Source organism: Elephantulus edwardii, unplaced genomic scaffold (assembly GCF_000299155.1).
Source record: "Elephantulus edwardii isolate Elephantulus edwardi_28Jun2011 unplaced genomic scaffold, EleEdw1.0 scaffold00017, whole genome shotgun sequence".
Taxonomy (NCBI): domain Eukaryota; kingdom Metazoa; phylum Chordata; class Mammalia; order Macroscelidea; family Macroscelididae; genus Elephantulus; species Elephantulus edwardii.
Genome location: NW_006399767.1, coordinates 24,739,330 through 24,750,200, shown reverse-complemented (window position 1 = coordinate 24,750,200; position 10,871 = coordinate 24,739,330). Strand labels below are relative to the sequence as shown.

Genomic DNA, 10,871 nt, shown 5'->3' with positions numbered 1-10,871 from the left:
CTGGTGGCCTAAGAAGTTGCAGTGCTAATGCACAGGCAATAATCTCCTCCTGTTTGATTTAAAGCCTCCTGAAAACCCACTGCAGGGTCAGCTGTGAATCAGTTCCGACTGGATAGCAATGAAAGAGTTAATGTATTTAAGTGGCTTTTTTTTTTAAAAGTGGTTATGTTTTAAAGTAACCCTTATCTTTTAGGGATACAGAAAAGAATTATGGATGTCATATGATGCCTGGGCTTTGTTTGAAAATAATGGGGTTGGGAAATGGGCGTGTAGTTAAAACTGTCCATGACTTGACGTCATTGTTAAAGCTGATAGGGGTCATGGGGTTCATACTCAGAGCGTGGCCCAAGAGGCCCTCTGAGCGTGGGAGCTGGTTCAAGGAGCCGACTCACAGCTCCATCCAGGCCTACTGAACCAGAACCTACAGTTGCAAGAAATTCCCAGGGAATTCGTGTGCACATTCACGCGTGGGAAGCACGTCCACTTTTGAATATATTAAAAATTTCCCATCCTATACATATCTTTTGTTAAAACGAAATAATCCCATGCTTATTTCTTAAAAAAAATGTGCATGCTAAAAAGTTTTGTTTTGACTTGTTTTTATATGAAAGAGTGTCTCAGTTCCGTGGAAAGCTCTTTTTGGAGTAGAGTCAGTGCTGTGAGCGAGTTTGGAACCTTCTCCCCACGCAGGAGCCCACGGCCCCGACTTTGGCACTCGGCCTCGGAGCTTCCCGCGTCTGCAGGAGTCTGTTCCAGGCACCTGCCGCCTCGCGCCCCGTCCTCCTCGGCGCCACACGCTCAGCCCTGCACGGGAACGTGGGGCTTCCCGGCGCGCGGCTGTCAGGACAGGCCCGGAGCGGCTGCGCCCCGCGCACCTGGGCGCGCCGGCAGGTGGAGAGCGTCGCGGCCCCGGGTCCCCGCCCCGTGGGGGGCGGAGCGGGAGGCGCGGGGCGGGCTCGGCGGGACCGCGGGCGGGGACCCGGGTCCTGGGATCCCGGCGCGCCGCCACCGCAGCCGCCGCGCTGGATCTTCCGACACTGGGTGCCCGGGATGAGCTTCATCCGGAAAAAGGGCTTCTACAAGCAGGACGTCAACAAGACCGCCTGGGAGCTGCCCAAGACCTACGTGTCCCCCACGCACATAGGCAGCGGGGCCTATGGAGCCGTATGGTGAGACCCCCCCAGGGCCTGCGCGGCCACTGGAGGGACGCGGGGGCGGGGGCGCGAGCCCGTCGGGGGGGGACTGAGGGCGGGAACTCGGGGGACCGGACGAGGCGTGAGCTTCCCCTGAACCCAGACGTGGGCCGCTGCACCCTCAACCCTTTTAGATGGTCCCTCAGTGTCCCCTTCTGCTGGACGCTTGGAGCTGCATGCCCATGACCTTAACCAAGAATCCCCAGGGCACTGTGCCCTGCGGGTTTTGAAGGCCCTCCCAGGAACTTTTCCTGGAGTTGAGAGGAGGAAGGAGGTTGGACATCTGAGTGGAAAAAGAGGTTGAAACCCTGGGCTGTGTGTCAGAGGTGGCCTTTACCACGGCCTTAGCGCCATCTCATTTTCCTCAGTGAGGTCCTGCATGGGTCTGTGTGGGTTAAACAATGAGGCTCAAAGAGAAGGAAGTAACTTGGCTATTTGCATAAAGCGTCTGAGGTGCCTGCCTTGCACCTGACCTGATCCACGTTGACATGTGTCCGACTGGTGTGTGTTCTTCTGTCACGCCTACTTCCCTTTGCATTGTGTTTCCCCCACACTCCATGAGATCAGCTTCATGTCCCTCACCTAGTCCCCAGAGGGGGTGAGGGAGGAGGAGGAGGAGAAGGAGGATCCCCTGGGCTCCCCAGAACCACCCGGGAGGGCCCAGTCAAATCTGGAGTGGGTGCTGCCTACTGACCTGTCTGTGCCCCTACAGCTCTGCCATCGACAAACGGTCAGGGGAGAAGGTAGCCATCAAGAAGCTGAGCCGGCCCTTCCAGTCTGAGATCTTTGCCAAGCGGGCTTATCGGGAGTTGCTGCTGCTGAAACACATGCAGCATGAGAACGTAGGCTGGGCATGGGGTTGCTTTTGGGGAGGCCTTTCTGTGTGTAATGGAAAGGAGACAGGTTGCTTTGGGGAAGGCCCCTTGATGTGTGATGGAAATAGCCAGACGGTGAAGAGAGCTTGGGACCAGGAACCTGGAATCTTTTCCCTGCCCCTCCAACCCTTGCTAGTAACTGACTTAACTCACCTCTTTATGAAAGTGGGATGTCAGGACCTGCCCTACTCACTTCCCCAGAAAGGGTGTGAAAGCCAGGCAGTGGAGCAAAAGGAACTTTGTAAAGTGTAAGCAGAGTGTCTACTGTAATGAGGAACTTTGTGATTTGTTCTGTGGGAAAGAGCTGGCACTAGGCTTCTGAGTATGGTTGTTTCCACATATGAACTAATAATAATAAAAATAATTGTAGGTACCTACTGAGCACATACCATGTGCCAGGTAATGTTCTAAGAAATTCACATAAACTGTCTGATTTACTCCTCACAATGCTACATGAGAGAAGTAATTTTATCCCCATTTTACAGATGGAGAAACTGGAGCACAGAAAGGCTCCTAGGTTATACAGCTAGTTAGTGGATTTGACCAAAGATAACCTGGCTCCAGGCCTGAGAGCATAACCAGTACTCTGTAACATGTGATAAAAATGGCTGGGAAAACAGGTGATGCAGTGCCGAGCCTGGCAACCAACCTTTGCCCCACAACACCTAGAATGGAGGACAAGCAATTAGAATCACGATTTTAAAACATTGTGCATGTTTTAGCCTGCTTCCCCTTTAGAAAACATTTGCCCTTGGGTCTCTAGCCAGGGCTGAGTGTGTTAGTGGTACTAGCCCCGTCCTTTGGTGGGTAGGAGTGGGTGTGGCTGGAGGCCAAGGGTCTGGGACAGAATGTGTTTGGTTAGAAGGCTCCTTGCTCAGCTTTCATTTACATCCTTTGTCACTCATGCAGTCCTGCTTGAGTTGAACCTGGCCCGGTGCTGTTGTAATGTGCCATCGAGTCAGAACCGACTCATAGAGCTGACCCTCCAGCAGGTTTTCAGAGACTGTAAATCACGCAGGAAGAGGTTATCCATCATTCTCCTGGTGGATTTGAACAGCATGCTTTTGAGTTGTCCATTCAGTTCCTTACCACTGGGCCACCAGAGCTCTCTCCAGACATGGGAGCCAGTGTGATTCTTCATCACTATTTATTGCAAATTCCTTCCCAAGAATGCTGGGGGTTTGCCCCCTACTGGACAATGGCGTGTTAGAGAAGGGAGTGTGGTCTTCTGTCCGGATGGGACCTTGGGGAAGGGCTGAGGATAGAGGATTGGTCTGTTTGGTCCTCACTAGTGACCTTTTCCCTAGGTCATTGGGCTCCTTGATGTCTTCACTCCAGCCTCCTCCCTGAGTAACTTCCATGACTTGTGAGTCCACTGCATTGGGTTCTGGGGCGTCTGCAGGTCTCCTTTGCCACTCAGGAGCCAGTTAAGAGAAGGTTCAGATTTTCTCTTGATGGGAGGGTTTCTTGCCATGTGTCTCTGGTCTATAAAGGTGTGGTTTTCTCTAGAGAACTTCTTTCTGTCTTGGGAGAAGGTATACGGGAAGAAGTTGGAGGGTCTTCTTTTTGGGGTCCTTACTTGACCTGGGGCTGTCTGCACTTCTGCTTTGCCAGTTGCTGACATATGGGTCTGGACATTGGAGCTTCCAGCATAAAGACTCTGGCTGAGGGGTACCCAGAACCAAAAAATTTAGTTGCTAAACTCATCAGTTCAGTAAGTGCAGTGCCTGGTCTAAAATTTGGAATATTTTGAAGTGGGTTTTTTCCCCCATTTTTGTTATTTTTTAAAAAATTGTTTTAGTGCAGCTGAAAGCCCCTTTGCTAGCATGCCTTTCTCGAAACCTGAATGCAATACTTGTTTTTTCTTATTTATTTATACTGGTTTGCTTACCAAGTTCATATACATTGTGTTTCACACTATACTTCATTCACATTGTGTTTCATAAAATCATTCCCGCTCATTTATATTTTTTAAAATTAATCACCATTGAACTATGCCCACCATTACTCTATCTAGATCCTCTCTGGATCTTTCTCATATCCTTTACCCACCTCCCCCTCCACCCACCAAACTGTGTGACCCTATGATTTCCACCCTGCCAATTCTCAGCCTTCTGCTCCCATGCAATACTTTTGCATTGCATTCTTCCTTATGGTGCCAGTTGTTGGGCTTACCATTGGGATTTCAGAGTGACCAGGACCAAGCCCCAGCCCCTATGCAAAGAGGGTGCAGTGAACAGGTTCTAAATGGATAATGACAGTGTGTGGTCAGTGCTGCAGATATGAGCAGCTTTCTGGGGACAGAGGAAGTGATGTTTGAGCATAGTCCAGAAGGCAGAGTTGAAGTTTAGGCTGAAGGACGGTCTGAGAAATACTGAAAAATACACTGGATACCTGGAGACCCAGTGACTTATTTGATCAAATCAAGAGTCCAAAAACTTGATTCTGCAGTCAGCTTTAAGTCCGTGTAGGATTTGAGCAAGGAGGTGATGTGGTCCTTTCCAGCTCTCCAGCAGCAGAATTCTCACCTTCCATGCAGAATTGAACCCAAGTTCAATTCCCAGCCAGTGTATTTCATGCACAGCGACCAACTGTCCCTCAGTGGAGGTTTATGTGTTTCAGTGACTCACAGCATGTGTCTGCAGAGCTTCCAGAAAAATGGACAGGAAGAAAAGACTCCCTTCTTACTTCTGAAAACCAGCCAGTGAACACACTGTGTTCTGCTCAGCAGTTGATCATGGGGATGGCACAGAACAGGGTAGGATTCATAGTGCATGGTCTCACCATGAGGCAGCCACAGCCAACAACTCCATTGTGGAGAAGGAGGTTGGAGCAAGGAGCTGCTCTGAGGAGGAGGGAGGGTCTGAAGGCCGGTGTTAGTGGTCTAGACCTTGATCTAAAATAGAGCTGAGGGACCACAAGAGCCAACGTGAGACCCACTTGGGACAGAACACTGTGCCCACTGGGATGCAGTAGCTAGATGATGTGACGTAGGGGTAAGGCTGCTCAGGCTCCTGCTGAGACCACAAGGGGGAGGGGAAAAAAGGTCTTGGGGAAATATACAAACTCTTTTGGTTACCTCTCTTTTGAAGAGCCTGTGAAGATCCAAGCATTTAACCAGCCGCTGCAAATGAATCTGGAACTTAGGAAAGTTTGAACTGGGCACAGGAAGTAGTATAGAGCATGGTAAGAGAAAAGGAGAATTGGTAGAGAACTTTGGGAAAGGTCCAGTAGGAAGAATGGTGTGTGTGTGTGTGACTTTGATTCTACCTTTTAGTGACATAGATCTGAGCAGTTGCGGGGGGAGGGGGGACAGGAAAGGCCTTGAATGACACAAATTATTTGCTCTTGACTATGACCTTGAGTTGCTTCTATCTCAACATCAATGAGTGAGTGGCGTTCACTACCTGAAAGGTGGGCACTTAAACACTACTGAGTAGTAGCCCCATAGAAAGGCCAGGTGATCTAGTTACATAGGATTTAGTCCTGAAAACCCCATGAAAGTTCTGTGCTAATGCACAGGGGGTCATCTTGAGTCAGAATGGACTCAATGGCAACAGGTCTCAGGTTTGCAAGTTAAGAAAGTAGAGCCGAGACATGCAGACTGCTCTTTGTAGAAGTTAAGTGGTAAGGGAAAGACTTTTTGGAAAAGGGGTGGTTGCTTAAAGAAGCAAGGTCAAGAAGAGGCAATTCAGACTGTAGCAAGTTATATGTTGAGAAGAGAGAGCCAGGGCAGTGGACGGGGCAGGGTCCTAGCAGGAAAAGCCTTCAAAAAGTCATAGGTTCGTGGAGATAGCCCCAAATACTTTTTTTTTTAAAGGAAAAATAAAATAATTTCAGAACCTTTATTACTTTTGCTCTGGACTTTGCTGTTTCTACCTTGAGTAACAGTTATGTTTTGCTGATTTCTCTGTTTTGCAAGAGGGCACAATGGCCCAGCCCTCCTCCTTCCTCTGCCTTTTCTGGAAGTGGTGTAATTGTTTCCTTCTAGGAAGGACAGACATCTTGTTTGCTTATGGAGCCATGTCCGCTGGGCTTGACTCACGGGCAGAGAAAACATTTGGATAGGAACAGAAGGAAGTATCACAGATGTTTCCAACTCACAGCTGTTGGCTTTCTGTGGGGCGTGGAGAAGGGCCAGGAGAGGGCACCTTTGAAGAGAGGGAACATAACTTCATTTTGTTTTCCTGAGAGTGCTCCAGTTCACTCTGAGGGCTGCCAACTGCGATGGGGGTGCCCACCACGCAGAGGCGGAGAGCTAAGGGTCAGGAGGCCAGGCTAGAGTGCTGGCTAGCTGTGGTGGGGCTCCTGTGGCTTGCATGCCAGAGGTCATGTCTAAGGCCTTTGTTCTATTCCGCCCAGTACCTCCTCTCTAAGCTCTGACCTGGGGTTGGGTGGGGCTGGGGACTGCTCCAAAAACCCCTTGTGCCTTCCAGCTACCTGGTGATGCCCTTCATGCAGACAGATCTACAGAAGATCATGGGCATGGAGTTCAGTGAGGAGAAGGTTCAGTACCTGGTATATCAGATGCTCAAGGGTCTGAAGGTGAGTGGAGGAGGCTCTGGGTGGATCTGGGGGGAATCCTGGGAGTTCAGGAAGGCCAACCAAAATGCTCCTTAGAAGTGCACATGGTGAGACTTGAGCTCACTCACTGTGGACACAGAATCAAAAGGGCCGATTGCTACAAAAAGACTTTATAAAAAAAGATATACTGCTTTATCACACAGTTGTTGTCCTGTTAAGTGCCATTGAGTCAACTACGAATCATAACAGCCCTGTGAACAGCACATCCAAACGCTGTCCTGTCCTGAGCCATCCTCAGTGTCTCTGACGTGCCCTTGTTCCAGTCACTGTGTCAGTCCATCTTGGGAGGGTCATTGAAAAGTAGGGAAACTGTCAGCCCATGAGGCGCCATAATGGACTCATATATATGTATCAGAGATGTAGAAATGGCGCGGGAGCTTCCTGGGTTTTAGTCTGTTATACAAAAGGTGGCTGCGAGCCAGAACAGACTGGAGAGGAAACCAAGAACAACAGACCCTGAAGGGCAAAGCAGGCTTCTGAGCCAACCTAAAGGGCGTGGTGCAGAAGCAGGGCAGAGGATTCACACCTCTCTTTCTCTCTCTCACGCCCTTTCTCTCCACGCAGTACATCCACTCAGCTGGTGTCGTCCACAGGGTAAGTGCTGCCACCGTTGCTGTCCCCTGGAACCCCTGTCCCATTCCAATAGGGGTTCTCCAGCAGTTAGGACATGGTTAAAGTTGGACGAAGGGATGATCCTCATGGAATATGGGGTTTTCCAACCCAGCCTTAGCTTGTTGTTGTTGTTGTTTAATGCCGTCGAGTCGTAGACGACTCATAGCGACCCTATGAATGAACAGCCTGAGCACTGTTTGTACATAGAGATTCTGGAGGCAAGCCATTTTGGAAGTGGATGCCGCTCCTGCTTCCAGGCTTGATTTAGTCGGGAAGCTCCAGCCAACACTGTCCACCAGGGTACCCGTTACCACGATTGGCACATCACTGTCACAGGCTTCAGCATCACAGCAACCACGAGTTACCTCTGTACAGCAATGCACAGACCAGTGCTGTACCACCTAGAAGAATGTTTGACAGGAAGACAATTTGAACCTGGCCGGAGGGCCACAGGCCCTCGGGCATTTTGGACTTAAGGCCGCCTCCTGGTTCAAACCCTAGGCCCAGGATGGCTAGCCTCACTCCAGGGACAGAGTAAACCTGCATGTCAAACACATTCCCGGAAAAGCAGTCGACTCCAAAAGCTTGCCACGATTCCTGCACTCCCACCGAACACTCCTGCCTTAGCTTGTTGCTGTTGTTGTTATGTGCCGTCGGGTCGTTTGCGACTCCCTTAGCTTAGGGGACCTTAATTAGGAAATCTCACAAAGGAAGCAAGCCTTGGGTTGTGTATCTCAAGCTCTGGGAATCAAGAGCATCTTGGAATCGGATGGGCTCCCAGAGGACACCTAGGCCCACCCTTGTTCGGCAGATGAGGAGCCTAAAGTCTGGAGAGGGGAGGAGACCCGGCTGAAGTCACCCAGCTGGGCAGTGGCACAGCCAGGACGAGCACCCTGGCTCTGCCTGTCAGCCCTGAGCTCACTCTCTCACCTCTTGTCCCAGGACCTGAAGCCAGGCAACCTAGCTGTGAATGAAGACTGTGAACTAAAGGTGAGTAGCCGTAGGCAAGGTCTTATCAGTTTTAGGGTGGGCATCTCTCCAAAGGGAGCCTTATGCAGGTTCTTGGGAGCCCCTCCCCTCAGTCAGTTCCTTCCTCTGTGTCCCCTGAGCCATAGATCCTGGATTTTGGCCTGGCAAGGCCTGCAGACGCCGAGATGACTGGCTACGTGGTAACCCGCTGGTACCGGGCCCCTGAGGTGATCCTCAGCTGGATGCACTACAACCAAACTGGTCAGTGGTCATCTGTCAGGGGTTGGGGCTGGGGCAACCTCCCTGCAGCCATCGTGGTTACTGTGTGCTGGCTGGTCCCCTGGTTCTGATCAGACACTGAGATGACCCTCCCTCTGCAGTGGACATCTGGTCTGTTGGCTGTATCATGGCAGAGATGCTGACCGGGAAGACTCTATTCAAGGGAAAAGACTGTATCCTTTGGTGGAAAGGCCAGTCTTTATTCAGGGATTCACACATGCAACAGACACTTCATTTAAATGTTTTCTTTAAAAAAAAAAACACCCATAAAAGACAATGTTCTCTGTAGAATAATTTTTAAATAAAGATCTGCAAAAATGAAGAAACCTAAAGGAGGTCAGTGGTAGCATTCTCACCTTTCCTCCAGGAACCTGAGGTTGGATTCCCAGCCAGTGCACCTCTTACACGGCTACACCAGCCTATCTGCGGAGGCTTGCATAATGCTGAGATGCTGAATAGAATAAGAGAGACCAGGAAGAAAGGCCTGGTGAAAACCTTGTGGATTACGATGGTTTGATCCACAGCTGAGCATGGGCATGGTGCCGGGCTGTGGCCGTTTCCACAGCAGGTAACAACAAGAAGTTACCTGTAGTTCCACCTGCTATAGGAGGTCTGCCGTGTTCAGACCTCCCACGCTCACTAACTGACCACCTTTTGCGCTGGCTTGTGTGGCACTAGATAAAAAGGTGCAGGGTCTGCCCCATGGAGCTCACTGTGAGGGGTCAGGAAGGAGACAGATGGTGATAACCAGGTGGGATAATGGATGGAAGGGTGGCATGTTAGGACCAGGAGTAGGTGTCAGGAAGACCCTTACCTGGTGGGCTGGAAAGGCTTCCAGACACTGTGTTGAAGGACAAACTTTTTCTCCTGATAGAATGGGGGTGTTTAGGTGAGGGGTATGGAACCTAGACTGTCCCCACAGCAAGATTCCTGGGGGCTATAGAAAGGGCAAGCCCAGATCCATCTGTAGAGAGCCAGGGTCACCTTAACCCACTGACTGACCAGACCTGGACCAGCTGACCCAGATCCTGAAAGTGACCGGCGTGCCAGGGGCAGAGTTTGTGCAGAAGCTGAAGGACAAAGCGGTGAGGGGCAAAAGAGGGGATGGCAGGGTGGGTCTGAACAGGAGGGGTCACCTGTGCCTTCCCCCCCAGTGACCCTTGGTCCTGGCAGGTGCTCTCACCTTCATCCCACCTCTGATTCTGACCTGAGCTTTCCACCCAGTTTTTCTGAAACCTCAGCTCTGCTCTCAAGGTTGACATTCAGGTGATTATAAGATGCTTTCTGTCTTCCAGGCCAAATCCTACATACAGTCCCTACCACAGAGTCCCAAGAAGGATTTTTCTCAGCTCTTCCCACGTGCCAGCCCGCAGGGTGAGCTGGGGGACTGTTCTCTCAGGTCATCGGACACCTCGAGGGCAGGCTGTCCTGGGGTGCTCAGGTTTACGAGAGGGGATGTCGTTGTTCTGTCCCTGCAGCCACAGACCTGCTGGAGAAGATGCTGGAGCTGGACGTAGACAAGCGCCTGACAGCCTCGCAGGCCCTTGCCCACCCCTTCTTTGAACCCTTCCGGGACCCTGAGGAGGAAACAGAGGCCCAACAGCCATTTGATGACTCCTTAGAGCACGAGAAACTCACAGTGGACGAATGGAAGCGTAAGGGCTGGGGCCGTGGCCCACTGCTTGCCCCTGTCTCAGGCTTGCTGTCCTTTGCCTTGTCTATTTTCATCGCTGATCTCAGCACACTCCACTGACTTCCTGGAGATACCTGTACACTTCTCTCTCTCTGAGAAGATACTGTCTCCTGCTCATCCTTTTTTTCCTAAACTATCTGCTCCACGATGTGTCTAAGAAGCTCTCTTGCCCTCAGGAAGGTGGGACAGGGTGGCTCAAGGCCCCTTACCCACCTTCACCCACCCTGCCTTCCTCAGAGCACATCTACAGGGAGATTGTGAACTTCAGCCCCATTGCCCGCAAGGACTCCCGGCGGCGGAGCGGCTTGAAGCTGCAGTGACTCCATGCGCCCAGGGACCTGCCACTGCTGCCTCTAGGACCAGTATTTATTGTTACTCCTGAAGCTGACCTTTCCTGAAATGAGTTTGTCCAAGAAAAAGGTCCTAACGAAGGAGCCAGGCTGCTGGACACAGAATGCGAAGATGTTGGTTGGGAGAACAGCTCTGACCATTAAACATCCCCTTGGGAGACTCTCACGCGTGGGTCCTTGGCTTCAGCGCTGTCGTGGCGCTGAGAGGGGGAGTGAGCTGAGTCCCAGCAGGGGTCTGTGACAATGATGGTATATTGGTTTCTAAAGACTGCCATGCAAATGAACATAAACTAGGTGGCTTACAACAACAGAAATG

The 10,871-nt window shown here is 51.0% G+C and overlaps 1 protein-coding gene across 1 annotated transcript; it reads left to right on the top strand.

The window, feature by feature from the left end:
• The first annotated feature begins 1,015 nt into the window (after positions 1 to 1,015).
• Positions 1,016 to 10,588, top strand: MAPK13 (mitogen-activated protein kinase 13). Its single transcript, XM_006882040.1, has 12 exons — positions 1,016 to 1,169; positions 1,906 to 2,035; positions 3,376 to 3,434; positions 6,505 to 6,613; positions 7,217 to 7,246; positions 8,207 to 8,254; positions 8,380 to 8,494; positions 8,614 to 8,685; positions 9,518 to 9,597; positions 9,808 to 9,886; positions 9,991 to 10,167; positions 10,443 to 10,588. Exons 1-12 carry the CDS (start codon positions 1,051 to 1,053, stop codon positions 10,523 to 10,525), a joined length of 1,101 nt encoding a protein of 366 aa, XP_006882102.1. The 5' UTR covers positions 1,016 to 1,050; the 3' UTR covers positions 10,526 to 10,588.
• The last annotated feature ends 283 nt before the right edge of the window (positions 10,589 to 10,871 follow it).

What these genes read in the sequence shown, in the direction of transcription:
- MAPK13 (XM_006882040.1), top strand. Translation starts at nt 1,051, where the DNA reads ATGAGCTTCATCCGGAAAAAGGGCTTCTACAAGCAGGACGTCAACAAG. An exon ending in AGATGCTCAAGGGTCTGAAG is followed by an intron (nt 6,614 to 7,216) that starts GTGAGTGGAGGA and finishes CTCTCCACGCAG; the next exon opens with TACATCCACTCAGCTGGTGT. An exon ending in ATGAAGACTGTGAACTAAAG is followed by an intron (nt 8,255 to 8,379) that starts GTGAGTAGCCGT and finishes CCTGAGCCATAG; the next exon opens with ATCCTGGATTTTGGCCTGGC.